Raw genomic sequence first — 26,392 nt, 5'->3', positions numbered from 1 at the left:
CCTCATCTCAGTCCTAAATGGTCTACCCCTTATTCTTAAACGGTGACCCCTGGTTCTGGACTCCCCCAACATCGGGAGCATTTTTCCTGCATCAATCCCTTAAGAATTGTATATGTTTCTATAAGATATCCTCTCATCCTTCTAAATTCCAAGCTCAGTCGATCCATTGTTTCAGCTCCTTGCCTCCAGTGGGAGGCCCATTTTAACCAGGCTTATGCTGGCAAGGGCCAGGGATTTATTGATTTTTCATTGTCAATCAAATGAGGAGTTTTGGTTTCTAACCAGTTAATTATTTCTGTGTTCAGCAAACACAGAGAAATACTGGAGCAGGGAGGGGCAAGCGAATCAGATCAACACTGCCTCCACGACCGAAGAGAAAATCCTTTAAGGAAAGCCTAAGAGAAATCCCTTGCCTTGAACATGCTGGAACAATTATTTTGAGGGGAGCAAGCAGAAATATGCTTTCCATCCTAGCTTGGTTTCCTGAAATTATGTATTTTGAGCCAAATTTATTATTGTGGTTCTATTGTAATATTGTTGTGGTAATATTATTAGTATATTCCAAAATATTTGATATCTGTCTTATTCTAAAGTTGGAAAGGGTGCAGAAGATATTCACCAGGATGTTAACATCTCTGCGGAGAAGGAATGGGTGACGTTTCGGATTGAGACCCTTCTTCAGACGAGAGTCAGTGGAAATGGAAATGAGAGATATAGACAGTGATATACAATAGACAATAGGTGCAGGAGTAGGCCATTCTGCCCTTCGAGCCATTCAATGTGATCATGGCTGATCATCCCCAATCAGTACCCCGTTCCTGCCTTCTCCCCATATCCCCTGACTCCGCTATCTTTAAGAGCCCTATCCAGCTCTCTCTTGAAAGTATCCACAGAACCGGCCTCTGAGGCAGAGAATTCCACAGACTCACAACTCTGTGAGAAAAGATGTTTCCTCACCTCTGTTCTAAATGGCTTACCCCTTATTCTTAAACTGGTGTAGAGAGATATAGAACGAAAAATAGTCTGAATGGTCATGTCACCCATTCCTTCACCCCAGAGATGCTGCCTGTCCTGCTGAGTTACTCCAGCATTTTGTGTCTAATCTTCGGTTTAAACCAGCACCTGCAGCTCCTTCCAACAGCAGGATGTTACCTGGGCTTGTGGGCTTGAGTTACAGGGTTGGATAGGCTGGGACTTTTTATTCTTTGGAGCGTGGGAGGCTGAGGGGTGACCTTGTTGAGGTGTACAAGATCATGAGGGGCACGGATAAAGTGTCTTTATCCCAGGGTAGAGGATTCTAAAACTAGAGGGCACAGGGTTAAGGTGAGAGGGGAGAGTTTTGAGAGGGACTTCAGGGGCAATTTATTTTCAGTCGGAGGGTCGTCCATATCTTGAACGAGTTGCCAGAGGAAAGTATAGCAGTGGATACAATGACAGCGTTTAAAAGACATTAGGACACATATATGGATAGGAAAATTTAAAGGGATGTGGGCCAGACTTGCCCAGTATGGACATGATGGGCCGAAGGGTCTGTTCCCATGCTGCACCATTCTATGATTCTGTGCTCAAGGAAAATAAATGTAGAGCCAAAGGGGTAGGAAAGAACTGCAGATGCTGGTTTAAATCGAAGGTAGGCACAAAATGCTGGAGTAACTCAGCGGGACAGGCAGCATCTCTGGAGAGAAGGAATGGGCGATGTTTCTGGTCGAGACCCTTCAGACCAAAAGGCTTCAGAGCCAAAAGGTTGCTGGAAAGAAAGTATTAAAAAACAGCCACAAACTAAACAAGGTGTGCTCCAACACAACCAAACATTTCCCAATGAAGCCCCTCTAGCCTGTATCCACCTATTTACTCAGTTTGTCCTGCTCCCATTCCACTTCCGACTTTTACACCCTCCCCCCCCCCCCCACCTCCAGTCCGAAGAAGGGTTCCAACCCAAATCGTTGCCTGTCCATCCCCTCCACAGTTGCTGCATAACCCGCTGAGTTCCTTCAGTCTGAAGAAGGGTCTCGACCAGAAACCTCACCCATTCTTTCTCTCCAGAGATGCTGCCTGTCCCGTTGAGTTGCTCCAGCTTTTTATGTCTACGAGGAAACACTTTTTCTCGCAGAGAGTGGTGAGTCTGTGGAATTCTCTGCCTCAGAGGGCGGCGGAGGCCAGTTCTCTGGATGCTTTCAAGAGAGAGCTAGATAGAGCTCTTAAAAATAGCGTAGTCGGGGGATATGGGGACAAGGCAGGAACGGGGTACTGATTGGGGATGATCAGCCATGATCACATTGAATGGCGGTGCTGGCTCGAAGGGCCGAATGGCCTACTCCTGCACCTATTGTCTATTGTCTATTATCTTCGGTTTAAACCAGCATCTGCAGTTCCTTTCTACACAGAGTTCCGCCAGCACTTTGTTTTGCTCAAGATTCCGGCATCCCCAGTTCCGTGTGTCCACTACCCAATCGCAAAGAAATCTATTGTAAACAAAAATGAATGATGATGCTAGTGGGCGCGACAACATTTGACAGTGTTAAAATAGAGGGGATTGTTGGTAATGCATGTGTGAACATTGACCTCCAATTTCAGGTAGTCCCTGCTTTCTCCCTCCTTCCCCTCCCCTTCCCAGCTCTCCCACAACCCACTGTCTCCGCATCTTCCTTTCTTCTTCCCGCTCCCCCACCCTCACATCCGTTTGAAGAAGGGTCTCGACCCGAAACGTCACCTATTCCTTCGCTCCATTGATGCTGCCTCACCCGCTGAGTTTCTCCAGCATTTTTGTCTACCTTCACACTGCTTGTGTTGCTTTTGTTGCGTGCTAACCAATCAGCGGAAAGACAGTACATGATTACAATCAAGCCATTCACAGTGTACAGATACACGATAAGGGAATAACGTTTAGTGCAAGGTAAAGCCAGCAAAGTCAGATCAAGGATAGTCCGAGGGTCACCAATGAGGTAGATAGTAGTTCAGCACTGCTCTCTGGTTGTGGTAGGATGGTTCAGTTGCCTGAGAACAGCCGGGATGAAACTGTCCCTGCATCTGGAGGTGAGTCAAGTCAAGTTTATTCCTCACATACACATATGAGATGTGCAGTGAAATGAAAAGTGGCAATGCTCGCGAATGTTTGCAAAAAACAAACAAACTACAAACAGAATGGAACAGAATCACATATTACATATTTGTGTGAGGGAGGGAGGGAGGGAAGAAAAAGGAAAAAAACAGCAATTTTAAATAGACACCACAAAACAGTAGTACAGTAAATAATAATAATAATAATAATATTAAAGCTTTATTTCAGACACAGGTCCATATAACACATCATACAGTATAAGGAGATACAAAAATACATTAAAAATTGCATATTAGCCTATAAGATATACAAGCTATTGCACCAATGCCATCTTAGCCTAGAAGTGAATCTATAGCAGCTTTTCAGAGGGCTGACTAGGGCTTCAATTATGTGGTTCTCTGACTTGTCCAGGCGACACATAAAACTAAACATCAGCTGTCTTAAGAGTGCCTCACAGGTTGGCACTCTAGTGGACACAAACAATTGACTGGCACTATGCCACCTAGGGACACGAAGTAGCAACCTCATTGCATCATTGTATGCAACCTTGAGCCTCTGCATACTCTTTTTCTTATAGTTAGACCACAATTGAGCAGTATATAACGGTGTGATGTAGGTTCTGAACAGGGAACACTTCACAGAGTCAGAGCACATAGAAAACTTCCTTATAAGCATGTTAGCTTGAAAATAAATTTTACAGCGCTGTCGGTAGAGGTCTTTGTCATCCTTCCAGTCATCAGATATGACATGACCTAGGTATTTAATTTCCTCACACACAGCAAGAGGACTGTCTGACATATAAAAGGTCGGAAAAGTTGATTCCCTGTCCTCAGCGCTTCTAATTACCATTATGCGGCTTTTCTTAGCGTTATACTTTATGTCATAATCAAGGCCATACTGAGAGCACACCTTCAACATCTGCTGCAGCCCAGCACTATATGGACAGAGCAGGACCAGGTCGTCTGCATACATAAGATGATTAACAATAGTGTTGCCCACAAGACAGCCAGTTTTTAACCTATTTAACTGATTTGATAATTCATCCATATAAACATTAAATAAAATAGGAGACAAAATTCCTCCTTGCCGCACTCCGTTACTAACACAGAATGGAGCAGATACAACATTGTCCCATTTAACCTGAAACGTTTGATGGGCATACCAAAACACTAAAATTCTCACTAAAAATTTAGGGGCACCTCTATCTAGCAATTTTACAAACAATTGTTCATGATTAATTCTATCAAATGCCTTTTGTCCCTGGAGAGATAGGAGTTTACAGTCCTAATGGCCCCTGGGAAGAAACTCCTTCTCATCCTCTCCGTTCTCACAGCATGGCAACGGAGGCGTTTGCCTGACCGTTGCAGCTGGAACAGTCCGTGGCTGGGGTGGAAGGGGTCTCCATGATCTTGTTGGTTCTGAAGTTGCACCTTCTGATGTATAGTTCCTGCAGGGGGGCGAGTGAAGTTCCCATAGTGCGTTCGGCCGAACGCACTACTCTCTGCAGAGCCTTCTTGTCCTGGGCAGAGCAGTTCCCAAACCAAATCGTGATATTTCTGGACATGATGTTTTCCACAGCTGCCGAGTAGAAGCATTGGAGGATCCTCAGAGACACTCTGAATTTCCTCAATTGCCTGAGGTGGTAAAGGCGCTGCCTTGCTTTACTCACCAGTGCTGCGGCGTGTGATGTCCATGTCAGATCCTCTGAGATGTGGACTCCCAGGTATTTAAATCAGCTCACCCTATCCACAGTATCCCCATTTATCTTCAATGGTGTGTACATCCTCGGACGTAAAACACAAAGTGCTGGAGGAATTCAGTGGGTCCATTGCCTTACAGTCTGTCCTGGTCGTAGTTTAGATCTATTATTGTCATCGTGTGGGAGGGAGGAGGAAGAAAGAGAGAGGGTGGGAGGGGAGGAGAGAGAGAGAGAGAGAGAGAGAGAGAGAGGGGATGTGGGAGAAGAAAGAGGGTGGGAGGGAGAAAGAGAGAGGGTGGGAGGGGAGCAGAGAGAGAGGGAACGTGGGAGAAGAAAGAGGGTTGAGGGAGAAAGAGAGAGGGTGGGAGGGGAGGAGAAGAAAGAGGGGGGGGGAGGTAGAAGCGAGAGGGAGGGAGGGAGAACAGAGAGAGAAGGAGGGAGAACAGAGAGAAGGAGGGAGGGAGAAGAGTGAGAGGGAGGGAGAAGAGAGAGGGAAGGAGGGAGAAGAGAAATAGAAGAAGGGAAGAGGGAGGTAGGGGGAAGAGGGAAGGAGAGAGAGAGGGAGGGAGGGAGAATAGAGAGGGAGGAGAGACGAGAGGGAGGGAGGGAGGAGAGAGGGAGAACAGAGAGGAGAGAGAGGGAGGGATAAGAGAGAGAGGGAGGGAGAAGAGAGGAAGGAAGGGAGGGAGGGAAGGTGTGTCTGGAGCGCTGCTCTACACCTCTGCCTGACTGCCCCAGCCGGTCGGGCCGGTTCTGCGCCGGCAACATGGGCACCTTTATCGGCCACATCTCTCCGGGCATCGCCTTCTTGTCGTTCGGGCTGCTGTACGCGGTCCGGTTCTCGTCGCTGCTGGCCCGGGGGCAGCGGACACTGTGCCTGCCCGGTGCGGCCCGCAGTCCGGGGGTGAGGGGCTGCGTGGGGCGAGTGCCGGCCGAGGGGGTGATGAAGGTGGTGTACAGCACGGTGGCCGTGCTGGCCGAGTTCTTCTACCCGCCCGGGGTGGACAAGCTGCACCTGTACAACCCGGACAAGCCCGGCTACCCTTTCATCCACCCCAACGAGTGGCAGCACGCCACCATGTACGCCTACTTCGCGCTGAGCGGATGGGTGGACATCATCAGCCAGGCTTGTCTACCCCGGCGCGTCCACCTGTGCGAGAGGGTGGCTATCGCTCTGCCCTTCTACATTGAAGCCTTGCTACTGTACCATCACGCCCACGGCAAGCAGCAGGTGGAGAGCACCGTGCACTCGCTGCTCCTGCTCGCCTGCCTCCTGGTGTGTGTGGTCCTCACCGCCGAGCTGTGGAGACCCAACGAGCCGCTGCTGTGGTTCGCCAAGACGTGCCTGGTGATGGTGAAGGGCAGCTGGCTCCTCCACGCCGCCTTCATCCTCTACAGACCGTTCCTGGGGCAGCCGTGGGCGGACGGCGACATGGCCAACCTGATGTTCCTCACCAACTTCTTCTGCTGGCACCTGGCCCTCAACGCCTCCCTGCTCCTGGCCATCTACTGGTTCACCGCCCTGTGGCTCAGCCGCTGCCGCTGCCGCCGCCGCCGCCGCCTCGCCGGGGCCAACGCTGCCTTCCACCACGCCAAGGATGCCTTGGTCTTCAACCTGCCCACCACCGGCGGCACAACCTCCCGAGTGGAGTACCACGCAGTGCGGGCAGCCGAGGAGGAAACACACTTGCTGCAAGAATGTGAACCCTGAATAGCGGCCGAGAGACAGAGACAGAGGGGGCTTCAACTTCGGTGCTTGGTGGGTAGGGGCGAGTGACTCCCTCAAATCTCACCTCCTCCTGCCCTCTCTAACCCCCCCACCCACCCCCCTCCCTCCCTCCCTCTCTCCCCATCCTCCATTTCCAGCCAGTCTCTAGTTAAATTGTGTACAGCCAACTGAACAATGACATTCTGACTTGCAGCAGCAGACTTTCATGTAGATAAATATAGCAATCAATAAATCAATGATCAATAATACTGGGTAACCATTATAGTGTGAGGCTGAAGTCGGTGTTGCAACCAAGGACACAGTCCGTAGACGATCACAGTTGCGGAGGTTAGTGTTGTGAGGTGTATAAGAGCCTGGTGGTTGTTGGGCAGAAGCTGTTCTTCAACCTGGAGGTCACGGTTTTCAGGCTCCTGTACCTTCTTCCCCGATGGTAGCAGCGAGATGAGAGCGTGGCCAGGGTGGTGTGGGTCTCTGATGATGCTGGCTGCCTTTTTGAGGCAGCGCCTCCTGTAGATCCCTGTGATGGTGGGGAGGTGAGTACCCGTGATGGAGTGGCCAGTGTCCACCACTCTCTGTAGTCACCTTTGTAGCTGGGCGTTCGAGTTACTGATCCAGGTCGTGATGCAACCATCGAGGATGCTCTCTTCCCTACACCTACAGCAGTTTGACAGCGTGCACTGCAACTTTTATTCATATGTATAAACCTGAGTCTGTGACTTAGTTTACACTGTTTTCTAATTGAACGGCAGGGTGATAATACCTCCACATGTTGGAAACAGAACATCTGGAGCAGTTTCCCTTTTATTACTTACAATATATAAATAAATCAACTGATGTCAAACATTTTAAAGCACCTGTTTACTCCTTGTGGAAGGAATGTTATATTTGAAGATGTGTAAGTATTGTCAGTAAGCATTGTGACTCACTTTAATCTGAATGTTCACCCAGAGATTTAGTGGCTAATTTAACTATGGATTAATATATAATTGTTTGGATCATCTAGACCAGTCTTGTTCGTCCCGTTTACCCCCGGCAACTTTAATAGCACATTACAATGTTATTTCACTTATTTATGATCAACTAATGATGAACAGATACCGGTATACCAGAACCAAACACAGTCAGTCAATGAGAAGAAATATGTACAAACCCAGAATCAACAAATTTACCTCCTGGGTGGACAAAATTTACCCCAGGTTGGGAACCCTAATCTAGATTTAACCAATGTTGAGAAATGCATCGTCTTTAGAAGGATAAGAGGGAATCTTATTGAAACATATAGGATTATTAAGGGATTGGACACGCTAGAGGCAGGAGACATGTTCCCCATGTTGGGGGAGTCCGGAACCAGGGGCCACAGTTTAAGAATAAGGGGTAAGCTATTTAGAACGGAGACGAGGAAACACTTTTTCACACAGAGTTTGTGAGTCTGTGGAATTCTCTGCCTCAGAGGGCGGTGGAGGCAGGTTCTCTGGATACTTTCAAGAGAGCTAGATAGGGCTCTTAAAGATAGCGGAGTCAGGGGATATGGGGAGAAGGCAGGAACGGGGAACTGATTGGGGATGATCAGCCATGATCATATTGAATGGCGGTGCTGGCTCGAAGGGCCGAATGGCCTACTCCTGCACCTATTGTCTATTGTCTATGAATCGGAATAGTTTTCATAAGTTCATAAGACATAGGAGCAGAATTGGGTCATTCGGCCCATCGAATCAGCTCCGCCATTCAATCATGGCTGATCTATCTTTCCCTCTCAACCCCATTCTCCTGCCTTCTCCCAACCTCCTTTGAACCCGTTACTAATTAAGAGCCTCAATCTCCACTTTATAAATATCCAATGTTGGCTGCCACTGTTGTCTGTGGCAATGAATTCCACAGATTCACCTTCCTCAGGCTCAAGAAATTCCTCCTAATCTCGTTTGAAACTTTCCGTTCCATCCCTTTCCTCTTCCAAATATGCTAGTTTATTTTCTCGGCATCATGTTTGGCACGTGCACTGTGGGCTGAAGGGCCTGTTCTTGTGCTCTTCAGATTATTTGTTGTCAGGTGTCCAGAGATACAGTGAATGTTTGTTCTGCGCGCTGTCCAGTCCAATCCCACTGTAGATGAGGGCAGTAGATCCTCTTCTGGAACGGCACGCAGAGAGTCGCCACGTTCCAGCCCCATCTGGACGACAGTTCCAGTCCCCATGGGACGACAGATGGCACAATGGGCTAAGTGTTCGGCTGGCGATCGGAAGGTAGCGCTTGGAGTGCATACTGTCGTTGTGTCCTTGGGCAAGACACTTCACCCACCTTTGCCTGTGTGTGAATGTGTGTGAATGTGTGTGAGTGATTGGTGGTGGTCGGAGGGGCCGTAGGCGCAGATTGGCAGCCACGCTTCCGTCAGTCTGCCCCAGGGCAGCTGTGGCTACAGAAGTAGCTCACCACCACCGAGTGTGACTGAGGAGTGAATGAATAATGCGATGTAAAGCGCCTTTAGTATTAGAAAGGCGCTATATAAATCCCATCCATTATTATTATTATTATCTTGCCCTAAGGATGTCCGCCGTCTGCTAGAGTCATAGTCATCTCCAGCAGCCGCCTCTCCGCTTCTGTGCCGAGGTGACCATGTCCCACTTCCTGAGCTTTGATAGCATCATGGTCGTTGATCTGGAAAATCAATGGGCATGCAAACACTTTCATCTATTGTCCCACCGCAAATTGGCGGAGCAGCACCTCATATTTTGCTTGGGTATGAACATTGACTTCTCCAATTTCAGGTAGTCCTTGCTTTCTCCCTCCTTCCCCTCACCTTCCCAGCTCTCCCTCAGCCCACTGCCTCCACCTCTTCCTTTCTTCTCCCCCCCCCCCGCCCCCCACCCCAACATCAGCCTGAAGAAGGGTCTCGACCCAAAATGTCGCCTATTCCTTCGCTCCATTGATGCTGCCTCACCCCCTGAGTTTCTCCAGCTTTTTTGTCTACCTTCACCTCTTCCGATCGACCTAACTTGGATTCACATCACCATTCCTTTAGAACACAGAACATACAGCACAAGAACAGGCCCTTCAGCCCACACTGTTTGTGCCGGACAGGATGCCTTGTTTAACTGATCTCATCTGCCTGTAGATGATCTGTAGCTCCCTATTTCCTGTACTCTCATGTACTGTCTACAAACCTCTTAAACTTCACAGACACATTCACTCAGACATCCAACCAAGTCGCATTGGAGAGCGAGAGAGAGAGCGAGCGAGTGAGAGAGAGAGAGAGAGAGAGAACATTAAAGAAACACTTCCACAAAAGTAAGTGCAATGGATCATCTTCACCTTGTCAAGGACAATGAGCGATCAATAACAAAGAGAAGTTTTACCCAGTTGCCCATATCCTAACAACTAATGAAAGAAGGACATTTGGACAGGTACATGGATAGGACAGGTTTAGAGGGATATGGGCCAAATGCAGACAGCTGGGACTAGTGTAGATGGGGCAACCTGGTCGGCATGGGCAAGTTGGGCCGAAGGGCCTGATACCATGCCGTATGACTCTATGACACTAAAGATTCTAAAAATCCATGAATTATTCCCTACAAAATGAATGAATGGTTTGGTGGAAATCAATAAAGTAACAGCTACAATCAATGTTAAAAAGGATCCTGATCTAAAACCGTCTTTTGCTCATTTCCCTCCAAAGATGCTGCCTGATCATCTGAGATCCTCCAGTATGCTCCAGTATCCATGAGTCCATATGTCACAAGACAAAGGTGCTTTTATTCTATGAGTACAACTGCATTAACCCATTGCTTCCTCCGAAGCATTGAGCAATTGTTTAATGTCACTAATGACAACGAGAGAGAACATGCTGGAGAACTCAAGGGTTCAGGCAGCATCTCTGGAGGGAAATGGACAAGTGATGTTTTAGAGTATGAAGAGGCTCCCGATCCGAAACGTCACCTATCCATGTTCTCCACAGATGCTGCCTGACCCGCTGAGTTACTCCAGCACTCTGTGAAACGTCACCTATCCATGTTCTCCACAGATGCTGCCTGACCCGCTGAGTTACTTCAGCACTCTGTGAAACGTCACCTATCCATGTTCTCCCCAGATGCTGCCTGATCCGCTGAGTTACTCCAGCACTTTGTATTTAGCTCAAGATTCCAGCATCTGCAGTTCCTTGTGTTTACAGGGAATTGTTTTAGCCACGGATTTCTCAAATGTGACAGGCGGTGAAACCTATCTGGTGTTTGTTTGTAGTTAAATGAAGGTATTTAACGAACAGCCATACAATGAAAATAATAATGTGTGTGTCTTAGAGGAAGATATTAAGGATAGCAGGCGAAGCCCAAGTCAATCTAGTGAAGCATGCATGACTGCATTATACTTTATACTTCTTGTCTTGAGAAAATCAAAACCCAATAACGGAAAAAGGCGTTGATAACAAAAGACTGTTTACTTTAGCTTGGTGGAAGTGTTTGATTAGAAACAATATGTTGAATAAGATATGACTATTCCAAGTTGGTGTGAGCAAGCATCCCCTGTTGTTTGTTGTGGGTGAAATCACATGGAGACCAAAAGCGTTCGACATCAAAACAGAAGGTGTTGAAAGCACTGTGTGTGTACTAACCTGCATACACCTCTGGTGAAACACAGGCAACATCTCAGCCTAAAGACCCTGTGTTTAAGAAAGAACTGCAGATGCTGGAAAAATCAAAGGTAGACAAAAATGCTGGAGAAACTTAGCGGGTGAGGCAGCATCTATGGAGCGAAGGAATAGGTGACGTTTCAGGTCGAGACCGTTCTTCAGCCCCTTCTTCAGACTTCTTCAGTCTGAAGAAGGGCCTCGACCGTAAACATTACCTATTCCTTTGCTCCATAGATGCTGCCTCACCCACTGAGTTTCTCCAGCATTTTTGTTTAGCCTAAAGACCGTCCACGCTTTCAATTGATACCAAGACGAGTGATTGCAATGGAGATTTAGTCAATGTCTTCATCTATTGCTTCCTGATCAGTATTCCTGGCTCAAAGTTTACACGTCTAGGAAGGAACTGCAGATGCCGGTTTACACCGAAGATAGACACAAAACGCTGGAGTAACTCAGCGGGACGGGCATGGAGAGAAGGAAGTTTAGATATGTCTTGTAAAGTGTTATAGTTTGTTCCTTTATGTTGGGCATCTCTCATGTTACCCGGTGTGGGTCTGGATTGTTTAGGTTAGTTTGGAGATGCAGCACGGAAACAGGCCCTTCGGCCCACTGATTTCATGCTGGCCATCGGTCACCTGTTCACGCTATCCCACTTTCCCATCCACTCCCTACACACTAGGGGGCAATTTACAGAGGGGCCGATTAACCTACAAACCCGCACGTCTTTGGGATTTAGCTTAGTGTAGAGGTACAGCGTGGAAACAGGCCCTTCGGCCCAACAAGTCCGTGCCTACACTAACACCATCCTAGACACTAGGGAGAATTTACAATCTTTATCAGAGCCAATTAACCCACAAACCTGCACGTCTTTGGAGTGTGGGAGGAAACCGGAGCACCCGGAGAAAACCCACGTAGGTCACAGGGAGAACAGTTTGCTGATTTTAATCACACTGTTCATGTATATCTGTGTGTCATATCCATGAGTTAATATGTCACAAGATAAAGGTGCTTTTATTCTATGTGTAACTGCATTAACCCATTTGCTTCCTCCAAAGCATTGAGCAATTGTTTAATGTCACTAATGACAACGAGAGAGAACATGCTGGAGAACTCAAGGGGTCAGGCAGCATCTCTGGAGGGAAATGCACAAGTGATGTTTTAGAGTATGAAGAGGCTCCTGATCCGAAACGTCACCTATCCATGTTCTCCACAGATGCTGCCACACACACACACACACACACACACACACACACACACACACACACACACACACACACACACACACACACACACACACACACACACACACACACACACACACACACACACACATATAATGTTTCGGGTCAGGACCCATCTTTACACAGTGCTGAGCAAATTTGCTGAGCAAGCAGTTAGTAATTAAAGTCAGTGAATAGAACTGTCTTATTTAACTGCTGCTCTGCACGACTCTCGGCCAGAGCCAATGGAAATTGCCCACTATAAGTCTGCAATATAAACACTTGTCAACAATCAGAGCTAGCCCATAATATCCAAACATGCACCAGTTCTAAACCAGTTGTACAGCTTTCAGGCAGGCAGGACTGCATATACATCCGCGCAGTTACCCATTCCCATGATTTTCACTAGAAATGCATCCTTAGTGACGATCCCACCAACACAGTCGGGGTGGCAATGGGAATCTTGTTTATTTACACGGTGACTAAATTCTGCCTTTATTCAAGACGTCTCAGCTGGAGTTTCACTAATCTGTGACTTGCTGTTATCAGTGGAACTCATCGCCACAGAGGGCTGTGGAGGCCAAGTCGGTGGATATCTTTAAGGCAGAGATAGACAAGTTCTTGATTGGAGCGGGTGTCAAGGGTTATGGTGAGAAGGCAGGAGAATGGGATTGGGAGGCAGAGATCAGCCATGATTGAATGGCGGAGTAGACTCGATGGGCCGAATGGCCTAATACTACTTCTATAACTTACTATCGCTGGTGTTTTTCAGTACATTGCAGGTATGTGGCGATGCTGGGGTTGAAACTAGGGGGCTATCTATCAGAAGCAATCTCTTTGAGCCCTTCGAGCCAGCACCGCCATTCACTATGATCATGGCTGATCATCCCCAATCAGTACCCCGTTCCTGCCTTCTCCCCATATCCCCTGACGCCGCTATCTTTAAGAGCCCTATCTAGCTCTCTCGTGAAAGTCTCCAGAGGGAAGATCCCAGTTGCTGAGGTTAGTGTTGTGCGGTGTTGCTGGGAAGAAGCTGTTCTTGAACCTGGAGGTCACGGTTTTGATGAGAGGCATAGATATGGTAGATGGAACATAGAACATCACAGGCCCTTCAGCCCACAATGTCCGTGCCGAACATGAAGCCAAGTTAAACTGATCTCCTGCACATGATCCATATCCCTCCATTCACTGCATATTCTTGCTATTGAGGGAGTGCCGCGTAGGTTCACAAGGTTAATTCCCAGGATGGCGGAACTGCTATATGCTGAGAGAATGGAGCAGCTGGGCTTGTATACTCTGGAGTTTAGAAGGATGAGAGGGTATCTTATTGAAACATATAAGATTATTATGGGTTTGGACACGCTAGAGGCAGGAAACATGTTCCCGATGTTGGGGGAGTCCAGAACCAGGGGCCACAGTTTAAGAATAAGGGGTAAGCCATTTAGAACGGAGACGAGGAAACACTTTTTATCACAGAGAGTTGTGAGTCTGTGGAATTCTCTGCCTCAGTGGGCGGTGGAGGCCGGTTCTCTGTATGCTTTCAAGAGAGAGCTAGATAGGGCTCTTAAAGATAGCGGAGTCAGGGGATATGGGGAGAAGGCAGGAACGGGGTACTGATTGGGGATGATCAGCCATGATCACATTGAATGGCGATGTTGGCTCGAAGGGCTGAATGGCCTACTCCTGCACCTATTGTCTCTTGTCTATTGTTTATATCCAAAAGCCCCTTAAACACCACTATCGTATCTGCCTCCACCACCACCCCTGGCAGCATGCTCCAGGCCCACGGCCACATTGTGCGTTGAAACAGACTTGCCCAGCACGTCCTCTTTACACTTTGCCCCTCTCACCATACAGCTGTGGCCATTAATCCCGACCTTTGCCCCTTGTTAGAGTGTTCACCCCAGAGTGGAAAGGTCGAGGACTGGAGGCAGAGGTTTAAGGTGAGAGGGGGAAGTGTCTAAAGGGAATGTGCGGGAAAAGTGTTTTACACAGAGGGTCCATTATAGCGTGGAAAATGGAAAGCCATCGACTTTGGTTCCGAATACAGAAACACGCAGTATGTTTTATAAACAGTGAGTGTTTAGTGTGGTTTAATGTCACGTGTACCGAGGTACAGTGAAAAGCTTTTTGTTGCGTGTTAACCAGTCAGCAGAAAGACAATGCATGATTACAATCGAAGGTAGACAACAGTGCTGGAGAAACTCAACGGGTGCAGCAGCATCTTTGGAGCGAAGGAAATAGACAACGTTTCGGGCCGAAACCCTTCTTCAGACAATCGACAATCGAGCCGTCCACAGTGTACAGATAGATACATGATAAAGGGAATAATGTTTAGTGCAAGATAAAGTCCAGTAAAGTCCGATTAAAGATAACCCAACGGTCTTCAACGAGGTAGATGGGAGGTCAGGACCGCTCTCTAGTTGTTGGTTCAGATGCCAGAGAGGGCGTGTTAAAGATCAAGAGACTCCGTTGCGTCCTATTCGCTGAGAGCAGACAAACGGGTGGAGGAAACATTTTAGGAATGCGAAAGGCATGTACACTTGTTGATGAGGAATTTGAGTTCAGGAGTAAAGATGTTCCAATACAATACCATTTATTTATTGTCATTTGAGCCTCAGTGAGGCTCAAACGAAATTCCGTTTCCACAGCCATACAAACAAAGACAATTTCCTACAGACATACACACAATTTAATTCACACAAACATCCATCACTGTGAACCCACTGTGATGGAAGGCAAAGTCTTTTCTCTCCCCTGTTCTCCATTTCTCTCCCGATATCCAAGCCCCAGGCGGGCGATGATAAGTCCCACGGCCATTTTAGGCCGTGCCGGGCGATTTACGGCCCCGCTCCTGGTCTAAAAGTCACAGTGTTGGAGCCCCCGGCGGGCGCTGGAATGTCCCACGGCCATGAAGCCGTGCCGGGTGATGTACGTCCCCGCTCCGGGTCGTTCCAACCCCGCGACACGGGCTGGAGAAGTCGCGTTGCGGGAGCTCCGGGAAGCGGTCTCTCTCTCCCCCCGGACGATCAGCTATGACCACAATGAATGGCGGTGCTGGCTCGAAGGGCCGAATGGCCTCCACCTGCACCTATTTTCTATGTTTCTTTGTCTATGTCTATGTTCTATGTCTATGTTTCTATGAGTGTGTGAGGAAAGTAAGCATGCAGCAGGCAGTGAAGAAAGCGAATGGCATGTTGGCCTTCATAACAAGAGGAGCTGAGTATAGGAGCAAACAGGTCCTCCTGCAGTTGTACAGGGCCCCAGTGAGACCACACCTGGAGTATTGTGTGCAGTTTTGGTCTCCAAATTTGAGGAAGGACATTCTTGCTATTGAGGGGAGTGCAGCGTAGGTTCACGAGGTTAATTCCCGGGACGTCGGGACTGTCATATGCTGAGAGCGGCTGGGCTTGTATACTCTGGAGTTTAGAAGGATGAGAGGATATCTTTTTGAAACATATAAGATTATTAAGGGTTTGGACACGCTAGAGCCAGGAAACATGTTACTGATGTTGGGGGAGTCCAGGTACACGTCAGATTTGGTAAGGTATGATCGTTCCATGAATTGTTTTGCACTCCGAACGGTGTATTCGGCGAGTCCGTTGGACTGCGGGAACTCGGGACTGCTGGTAACGTGTTGGAAGTCCCGTTGTTTCACAAAGTTTTTGAAGGCTTGGCTGGTGAACTTGCTCGGTATCAATGCATGCCACGATCTAGGCCTGGGGTGTACTTTGGCCACACTGTCCACAAACTCTGCCTCACTGATGAACCCACTCAGCAGCTACTCTCTCAACACAAAGACCTGTTTAACGATAAACTTGGCAAGTTACCTGTCACATATCATATTACCGTGGATCCCAAAGTCACTCCTGTGGTCCGAGCGCCACATGGTGTCCAATATGCCATGCGTGGCAGAATACACACTGAACACCAGCGCATGGTCTGTTATTGCTGAAGTTACTGACCCGTCCAACTGGGTTTCCGTCATGGTGGTTGCAACTAAGAAAAACAAGGAGAAGATCCCTATATCTGCATCAACCCCAGAGATCTTAACACTGCCATCAAACGCCCACATTACCCAATGCGAACGACAGAAGAAGTCACCACACGGATTGGCAACGCAGCAGTATTCTCAGTCCTGGATGCCAAAAGCTCTTTTTGGCGGATTCCACTCGACCCGGACTCGTCCAACCTCACTACGTTCAGCACCCCGTTTGGCCGCTACAAATTTCTAAGAATGCCCTTCGGCATCCACTCCGCTAGTGAGGTTTTTTCCAGCGCATTATGGAATAATTGTTTGCAGAGTACCCATGCGCCATCAGTGTTGATGATATTCTCGTCTACAGTCGCGACCTGGCCGAGCATGACGCCAATCTGAAGAGAGTACTTGACTGTGCCAAAGACATTCAGCTTCAACTCAATCCCACTTCTGACACCATGTGATGATTCGACTGGAACACACATGAAGATACAACACATGTTTATTAAATCACTTCCAGCATGGATCTGCATACGTTACAGCTCCGAGCTGCTACTGCTATTAACCAACGTAAGCGAGCTCTTGATACTATAAAGCACATACTAGGCGGAGCTTCTACTAACAAGCACTATAATTGGCTAGTGCGAAATAGCCAATCTACACTTAGGTTTCCATTTTTACACACCAATTGTTTAATATTATGTCGGCCAACCATATTCTCTCTTTTTTCATTCATATGTAATCTTTAAGTTTTCCCTGGATCCAAATAACACAAAATTCTTACAAAATTCTTGGGGTTGGACAGGCTAGATGCAGGAAGATTGTTCCCGATGTTGAGGAAGTCCAGAACAAGAGGTCACAGTTTAAGGATAAAGGGGAAATCTTTTAGGACCGAGATGAGGAAAACATTTTTCACACAGAGAGTGGTGAATCTCTGGAATTCTCTGCCACAGAAGGTAGTTGAGGCCAGTTCATTGGCTATATTTAAGAGGGAGTTAGATGTGGCCCTTGTGGCTAAAGGGATCAGAGGGTATGGAGAGAAGGCAGGTACAGGATACCACTTGGACAACAAAAACTCATATGTCAGGCTGTTATTCATTGATTACAGCTCGGCATTTAACACAATCATCCCCTCCAAACTGGTTACCAAACTCGCAGAACTGGGTCTCTGCGCATCCCTCTGCAACTGGATCCTTGACTTCCTCGTCCACAGACCACAGTCTGTTCGTATTGGTGGAAATGTGTCAGCCTCAATAACAATCAGCACGGGAGCACCTCAAGGCTGCGTGCTCAGCCCCCTGCTGTACTCATTCTATACCCATGACTGCGTAGCGAACCACAGTGCGAACTCCATCATCAAGTTCACTGACGACACCACTATTGTGGGGCGTATCACTGATGGGGATGAGTCAGAGTACAGAAGAGCAACTGTCCATATGGTGCCAGCACAATAACCTGGCCCTCAACACCAGCAAAACCAAGGAACTGATTGTGGACTTTGGAAGGAGTAGGAGGGGGACCCACAGCCCCATTTATATCAACGGGTCGATGGTTGAAAGGGTCAAGAGCTTCAAATTCCTGGGCGTGCACATCTCTGAAGATCTTTCCTGGTCCGAGAACACTAATGCAATCATCAAAAAAGCACATCAGCGCCTCTACTTCCTGAGAAGATTACGGAGAGTCGGATTGTCAAGGAAGACTCTCTCTAACTTCTACAGGTGCACAGTAGAGAGCATGCTGACCGGTTGCATCGTGGCTTGGTTCGGCAATTTGAGCGCCCTGGAAAGGAAAAGACTACAAAAAGTAGTAAACACTGCCCAGTCCATCATCGGCTCTGACCTTCCTTCCATTGAGGGGATTTATCGCAGTCGCTGCCTCAAAAAGGCTGGCAGTATCATCAAAGACCCACACCATCCTGGCCACACACTCATCTCCCTGCTACCTTCAGGTGGAAGGTACAGGAGCCTGAAGACTGCAACAACCAGGTTCAGGAATAGCTACTTCCCCTCAGCCATCAGGCTATTAAACCTGGCTCGGACAAAACTCTGATTATTACCAACCACTTTCTGTTATTTGCACTATCAGTTTATTTATTCATGTGTGTATATATTTATATCATGGTATATGGACACATTTATCTGTTTTGTAGTAAATGTCTACTATTTTCTGTGTGCTTAAGCAAAGCAAGAATTTCATTGTCCTATACAGGGACACATGACAATAAACTCACTTGAACTTGAACTTGAGTTGGATGATCAGCCATGATCATATTGAATGGCGGTGCAGGCTCGAAGGGCCGAATGGCCTACTCCTGCACCTATTTTCTATGTTTCTATGTTTCTATGTTAACACATATTTGGTACCGAAGCACCGCCATTCAATGTGATCATGGCTGATCATCCAAAATCAGTACCCCGTTCCTGCCTTCTCCCCATATCCCTGGATTCTGTTAGCCCTAAGAGCTACATCTAACTCTCTCTTGAAAACATCCAGTGAATTGGCCTCCACTGCCTTCTGTGGGAGAGAATACAGCCTTACATCATGCCCACCGTTGTGGAACAGGGGTCAACAGAAGCTGAAATGATAGCAATCGTATCGTGAAAATAATGTACTGAAGGAAGGAAGAGATATGAATCATATGTGTCCTCTCGTGCATTCGTTCACTGATGGAGAATATGGATTGACGAAGACTGAGCTGGTCATTAAGTTTAATTCCGTTCCGGGCCATTACTGATTTGTCTCACAGTCCATTGCTTTTGTAGACTTTTCATAATTTGCCCATTCAGAGGCACAGAATGTTATCTTATCTACGGTAAAACCCAGGAAAAGATGAACGTTACGTTCAGCAGAGCGGCCCCTCAGTTTATTGGAGATGGGGAACTGCAAACTGCCCACTTTGACGGCTTGTGCAGGAAGGGACTGCAGATGCTGGTTTACACTGAAGATAGACACAAAAAGCTGGAGTCACTCAGCGGGACAGGCAGCATCTCTGGAGAGAAGGAATGGGTCGAGACCCAAAAAGTCACCCCATTCATTCCTTCTCTCCAGAGATGCTGCCTGTCCTGCTGAGTTTCTCCTGATTTTTTTGTGTTTAAGAAAGAACTGCAGATGCTGGAAAAATCGAAGGTGGAAAAAAATGCTGGATTGAAACTCAGCAGGTGAGGCAGCACCTATGGAGCGAAGGAATAGGTGACGATTCGGGTCGAGACCCGGAAGCATCTATGGAGCGAAGGAATAGGTGACGTTTCAGGTCGAGACCCGGAAGCATCTATGGAGCGAAGGAATAGGTGACGATTCGGGTCGAGACCCGGAAGCATCTATGGAGCGAAGGAATAGGTGACGTTTTGCCCAAGAAACGTCACCTATTCCTTCGTTCCATAGATGCTGCCTCACCTGCTGAGTTTCTCCAACATTTTTATCTACCTTCCAGAATTTTGTGTCTATCTTTGGTTTGATGGATTCTTTGATTCACTCTTCAGTCTGCGAGGTTACTTTGCAGCAAGTAATGATAGTCCCACTGCAATCCCCTCGTGATTTAAGACACTGCTCTCGCACCATCCCTCGGCCTCCTGTGCTCCCAGGACTTTAAAAAGAAATGTAAAGGCCAAATGCAGGCAAATGCAAATTGTGAGCAGTTATGGGCACCATATCTGAGGAAGGATGTGTTGGCTCTGGAGAGGGTCCAGAGGAGGTTTACAAGAATGATCCCATGAATGAGTGGGTTAACATATGATGAGCGTTTGACAGCACTGGGCCTGTACTCGCTGGAGTTTAGAAGGATGAGGGGACACCTCATTGAAACTTACAGAATAGTGAAAGGCCTGGATAGAGTGGATGTGGAGAGGATGTTTCCACTAATGGGAGAGTCTAGGACCAGAGGGCTCAGTCTGAGAATTAAAGGACGCACCTTTAGAAAGTTGAGGAGGAATTTCTTTAGTCAGAGGGTGGTGAATCAGTGGAATTCATTGCCACAGATGGCTGTGGAGGCCAAGTCAGTGGATATTTTTAAGGCAGGGATAGATAGATTCTTGATTAGTGTGGGTGTCAGGGGTTAGGGGGAGAAGGCAGGAGAATGGGGAGAGACGGATCAACCATGATTGAATGGCGGAGTAGAATTGATGGGCCGAATGGCCTAATTCTGCTTATGAACCTAACTTATAATTAGCCCAATATGCCGACTTGGTTGGCATGAACAAGGTGGGTCGGAGTTCCTGCTTTCAATCTTGTTATTGAAGTTATAAAGTTGAAATATTGATGTGTATATATTAGTTATTAGTTCGGCACCAAGGCGATGATTCATATCTGTCAAGTATGAAAACGACTGCACACAGCAAGCCGATGAAAGGCAAGATTGATCCACACTTTTAGACAGAGCAGTTTCTGAACGCAATGTTTAAAGCTGTGACTCATTTTGATCTAATCACAATCACAGTGGTTGCAATCTGTGTCATTCGAACCAACTACCTACTGTGTGTCATTCTGCACTGAGCGACCAAAGCTGATGGGAATTGCCATGGTTATTCAATAAGTGATTTATTACGGGTTGGAAGGAACTGCGCACACTGGAGTAACTCAGCAAAAATATAGACAATAGACAATAGACAATAGGTGCAGGAGTGGACCATTCGGCCCTTCAAGCCAGCACCGCCATTCAACGTGATCATGGCTGATCATCCCCAATCAGTATCCCATTCCTGCCTTCTCCCCATATCCCCTGACTCCGCTATCTTTAAGAGCCCTTTCTAGCTCTCTCTAGAAAGTATCCAGAGAACCGGCCTCCACCGCCGTCTGAGGTAGAGAATTCCACAAACTCACAACTCTCTGTGAGAAAAAGTGTTTCCTCATCTCAGTTCTAAATGGCTAACCCCGTTATTCTTCAACTGATCTCTGCCCCTCAGCGTAAGCCTGTGTCTTCTGGTTCTGAGTTTGTGTCTGCATTCTGCAGCATTGCTTGGACAGATAGATGAAAGTCCGTGAGCCACCAGGTGGAGACAAAGGACTGTCTTTGGCAGTGGGCAGCGTGAGTTTGGAAGCCAGCCCGGTGCAAAGTGGAAGCTGATGGGATGTGGCCCTGTCCACATTCTTCTAGTTGATATAACACAGAGTCAACACAAGGGCACGATCTACAGCTTCTGGCCCAGGCCTAGCTAACGACCCAATTATCGTTCTGTGTAGAGATACAGCGCGGAATCAGGCCCTTCGGCGCACCGAGTCCTTCACTGACCAGCGATCCCCGCACACTAACACTATCCTACACCCACTAGGAACATTTTTTACATTTACCAATTAACCTACAAACCTGCACATCTTTTGAGAGTGGGAGGAAATCGAAGATCTCGGGGAAAACCCACGCAGGTCACGGGGAGAACGTACAAACTCCGTACAGACAGCACCCGCAGTCGGGATGGAACCTGGGTCTCTGGCGCTGTGAGGCAGCAACTCTACCGCTGTACCACCGTGACGCCCATCCATGCCTGCCATTAAATTATGGAAAACAGACAGAAACATCTCGTTCTTTCCTGGTCCTAGACCTTGAACTGTGAGCGTCGATGTTAGCATGCACCATGTTAACTTCAGAGACATTGCAGCTGTGTCAACAGACAATGGACAATAGGTGCAAGAGTAGGCCATTCGGCCCTTCGAGCCAGCACCGCCACTCAATGTGATTATGGCAGATCATCCCCAATCAGTACCCCGTTCCTGCCTTCTCCCCATATCTCCTGACTCTGCTATCTTTAAGAACCCTATCTAGCTCTCTCTTGAAAGTATCCAGTGTTCAGTTTCACAGTCCTTGAAGTGAGCCAATCGCCACACTGTGTAATGGCAATAAAGTATTTTTTAGCGAGGATTCAAAAGCCATTGATTTAAACTTTTAAACATTTTACAGAGTTGTTACAAAGCATCAGCAAGTTGTGGCGGTGATTAATTTCAGTGTTGATTATAACTTGTTTTCATGGTAGATATTCGGAAGTCGTAAGAGGTTTTCTTTCAGAGTGGGTTTTGCAGCAACTCTGGTGAGGAAGGTGAACGGCCAGGAATGGAGGTGACTACAGAGTGTGGTGGATACTGGCCGCCCCATCACGGGTACTCACCTCCCCACTATCACAGGGATCTACAGGAGGCACTGCCTCAACTAGGAAAATGGACAAGGGAGAGCCAGTGGATGTGGTGTACCTGGACTTTCAGAAAGCATTTGATAAGGTCCCACATAGGAGATTAACTGGTCCCTTTCAGAATGGCAGGCAGTGACTAGTGGGGTACCGCAAGGCTCGGTGCTGGGACTGCAGCTATTTACAATATACATCAATGATTTGGATGAAGGGATTCAAAGTAACATTAGCAAATTTGCAAATGACACAAAGCTGGGTGGCAGTGTGAACTGTGAGGAGGATGCTATGAGAATGCAGGGTGACTTGGACAGGTTGGTGGAGTGGGCAGATGCATGGCAGATAAAGTTTAATGCAGATAAATGTGAGGTTATCCACTTTGGTAGCAAAAACAGGAAGACAGATTACTATCTAAATGGCGTCAAGTTGGGAAAAGGGGAAGTACAACGGGATCTGGGGGTCCTTGTACATCAATCTATGAAAGTAAGCATGCAGGTACAGCAGGCAGTGAAGAAAGCGAATGGCATGTTGGCCTTTATAACAAGAGGAATTGAATATAAGAGCAAAGAGGTCCTTCTGCAGTTGTACAGAGCCCTAGTGAGACCACACCTGGAGCATTGTATGCAGTTTTGGTCCCCTAATTTGAGGAAGGACATTCTTGCTATTGAGGGAGTGCAGCGTAGGTTCACAAGGTTAATTCCCGGGATGGCGGGACTGTCATATGCTGAGAGAATGGAGCAGCTGGGCTTGTACACTCTAGAGTTTAGAAGGATGAGAGGGTATCTCATTGAAACATATAAGATTGTTAAGGGTTTGGAAATATGTTCCCGATGTTGGGGGAGTCCAGAACCAGGGGCCACAGTTTAAGAATAAGGAATAAGACATTTAGAACGGAGACGAGGAAACACTTTTTCTCACAGAGAGTGGTGAGTCTGTGGAATTCTCTGCCTCAGAGGGCGATGGAGGCAGGTTCTCTGGATGCTTTCAAGAGAGAGCTAGATAGGGCTCTTAAAAATATCAGAGTCAGGGGAAATGGGGAGAACGGGGTACTGATTGGGGATGATCAGCCATGATCACATTAAATGACGGTGCTGGCTCGAAGGGCCGAGTGACCTACTCCTGCACCTATTGTCTATTGTCAATTAGGCAGCCAGCATCATCAGAGACCCACATCACCCTGGCCACGCTCTCATCTCACTGCTACCATCGGGAAGAAGGTACAGGAGCCTGAAAACCGTGGCCTCCAGGCCCCACGGTGGCGCAGCAGTAGAGTTGCTGCCTCACAACGCCAGTGACCAGGGTTCGATCCCGACCACGGGTGCTGTCTGTGTGTTCTCCCTGTGACCGCGTGGATGCTCCGGTTTCCTCCCACACTCCAAGGATGTGTTGATGCGTAGGCTAATTGGATTCTGTAATTGCCCCTCGTGTTGGGATAGAACGAGTGAACTGATGGGCAGCATGGACTCGGTGGACCTAGCAGGCCTTTCCCATGCTGTGTCTCGCAACTAAACTCAACTGAGATGAAGGCAAGTAAGTCGCAGTGTCTCCCACAGTCTCATCACCCTGTCCCAGCTTCATGGTCCACTCACCATCTAACGCACCAGTCAAATGCAGCTCGGCCCAGTGGCCATTCACACTGTGTACACACTGTCTAACTACTGTCTACACACGGTAGCCTGCACTGGCAGACCAGAGCTACAGACATCTGATTCCCCGACTGACCACTGGCACCGTGAGGGTTTCAGTGAAACACGTTCTGTCTCATTAAGTTACACTCACCAATCCCTCTCCCTTTCTCCCTCTCCCCCCTCTCTCCCTCTCTCTCTCTCCCCCTCTCTCCCTCTCTCTCTCTCCCCATCCCCCCTCCCTCTCTCCCCCTCTTTCCCTCTCTCTCTCTCGCTCTCCCTCTCTCTCCTTCTCTCCCCCTATCTCCCCCTATCTCCCCCTCTCACCCTCTCTCCCCCTCCCCTTTCTCCCCCTCCGCCTCTCTCTCTCCCTCTGTCCCTCTCCCCCCCTCTCCCCCTCTCCCCCTCTCCCCCTCTCCCCCTCTCCCCCTCTCCCCCTCCCCCTCTCTCCCTGTCTCTCCCCTCTCCCTCCCCCCCCCCCTCTCTCCCCCCCTCTGTCTCCCTCTCTCGCTCTCTCTGGTTCATGTGAACTGATTGATGTGAGCTTGGGCTCTGGTGAGGGTTTGTGTCAGATATTCCTGCAGGCCGTGTGATGTGGACATAGAGCTGGGCTGTATACAGTTACAGACGGGTCTGTACAGTTATATTTCAGTTGACGTTGGTCAGGCTGGGATTTAACATGATTTAAGGGCCGTATCAGCAATAGAATGACAATTTGGGAAATGATAGGAGCAAGGTCACCAATAAAACAGACACAGAGGACTTACACATGGTGAAAACCAACATTTTAAACAGAAATGAAAATATGGAAGGTAGACACAAGATGCTGGAGTAACTCAGCGGGTCTGGCAGCATCTATGGAGAGAAGGAATGGGTGACGTTTTGGGTCGAGACCCTTCTTCAAATTAAATGGCTTTAGTTGGAAGAATCCGTGCGGCACGGTGGCGCAGCGGGTAGAGCTGCTGCCTCACAGCACCAGAAACCCAGGTTAGATCCTGACCACAGGTGCTGTCTGTGTGGAGTTTGCAGCTTCTCCCTGTGACCGCGTGGGTTTCCTCCGGGTGCTCTGGTTTCCTCCCACATCCTAAAGACTTGCGGGTCTGTAGGTAAATTGCCTCTCTGCAAATTTCAAGAGTGAGCTAGATAGGGCTCTTTAAGATAGCGGAGTCAGGGGATATGGGGAGAAGGCAGGAACGGGGTACTGATTGGGGATGGTCAGCCATGATCACATTGAATGGCGGTGTTGGCTCGAAGGGCCGAATGGTCTACTCCACGCTGCATCTCTAAACTAAACAGTGGGTTTCTAACAGAAAGAGGGAAGGAATTTCAAGGGATGTTGGCACTTTGCTCTTTCAAGAGTCAGGAGTGATTTATTGTCATGAGTCCCAAACAGAATAATAATAATAATAATAATAATAAATTTTATTTATGGGCGCCTTTCAAGAGTCTCAAGGACACCTTACAAAAATTTAGCAGGTAGAGGAAAAACATGTAAGGGGAATGAAATAAATAGTAGAGACATGACTAGTACACAAAGTAAAGACAGAATACAATTAAAAACACAATATGAGGCAATTAATGCACAGATGAAAAGGGAGGGGACGTGGGGCTAAGGATAGGCAGAGGTGAAGAGATGGGTCTTGAGGCGGGACTGGAAGATGGTGAGGGACACGGAATTGCGGATCAGTTGGGGGAGGGAGTTCCAGAGCCTGGGAGCTGCCCTGGAGAAGGCTCTGTCCCCAAAACTGCGGAGGTTGGACTTGTGGATGGAGAGGAGACCGGCTGATGTGGATCTGAGGGACCGTGAGGGTTGGTAGGGGGAGAGGAGGTCAGTGAGATATGGGGGGGTCAGATGGTGGAGGGCTTTGTAGGTGAGGATCAAGATTTTGTAGGTGATCCGGTGGGAGATGGGAAGCCAGTGAAGTTGTTTGAGGACTGGAGTGATGTGATGCCAGGATTTGGTGTGGGTGATGAGTCGGGCGGCTGCGTTCTGGACCAGTTGGAGTCGGTTGATGTAGGTGGAGCTGATGCCAAGGAGAAGTGAGTTGCAGTAGTCCAGTCGGGAGGAGATGAAGGCATGGATGAGTCTTTCAGCAGCGGGAGGTGTGAGAGAGGGTCTGAGTTTGGCGATGTTGCGGAGTTGAAAGAAGGAGGTTTTAATGACATGGCGGATGTGAGGCTCAAGGGAGAGGGTGGAATCAAAGATCACGCCAAGGTTGCGGGCCTGGGGAGATGGGGAGGCAGTGGTGCCGTCGATGGTGAGAGTGGGGTTATTGATTTTGCTGAGTGTAATGAAATTCTTCCTTGCAGCAGCACAACAGAATATGTGTTACAATCTTTAGTTTAGTTTAGAGATAC

The 26,392-nt window shown here is 48.0% G+C and overlaps 1 protein-coding gene across 1 annotated transcript; it reads left to right on the top strand.

The window, feature by feature from the left end:
- Positions 1 to 5,451: 5,451 nt before the first annotated feature.
- On the top strand, positions 5,452 to 6,561 carry LOC116979646 (transmembrane epididymal protein 1-like). The gene has a single exon (XM_033031304.1). It carries the CDS (start codon positions 5,524 to 5,526, stop codon positions 6,466 to 6,468), a length of 945 nt encoding a protein of 314 aa, XP_032887195.1. The 5' UTR covers positions 5,452 to 5,523; the 3' UTR covers positions 6,469 to 6,561.
- Positions 6,562 to 26,392: the final 19,831 nt, after the last annotated feature.

Source organism: Amblyraja radiata, chromosome 13 (assembly GCF_010909765.2).
Source record: "Amblyraja radiata isolate CabotCenter1 chromosome 13, sAmbRad1.1.pri, whole genome shotgun sequence".
Lineage (NCBI taxonomy): Eukaryota > Metazoa > Chordata > Chondrichthyes > Rajiformes > Rajidae > Amblyraja > Amblyraja radiata.
Note: the sequence above shows the minus strand (reverse complement) of the source record. Positions and strands in the feature narration are given on the sequence as shown.

Excerpts from the sequence above, each read along its gene's own strand:
- LOC116979646 (XM_033031304.1), top strand. The coding sequence starts at position 5,524 with ATGGGCACCTTTATCGGCCACATCTCTCCGGGCATCGCCTTCTTGTCG.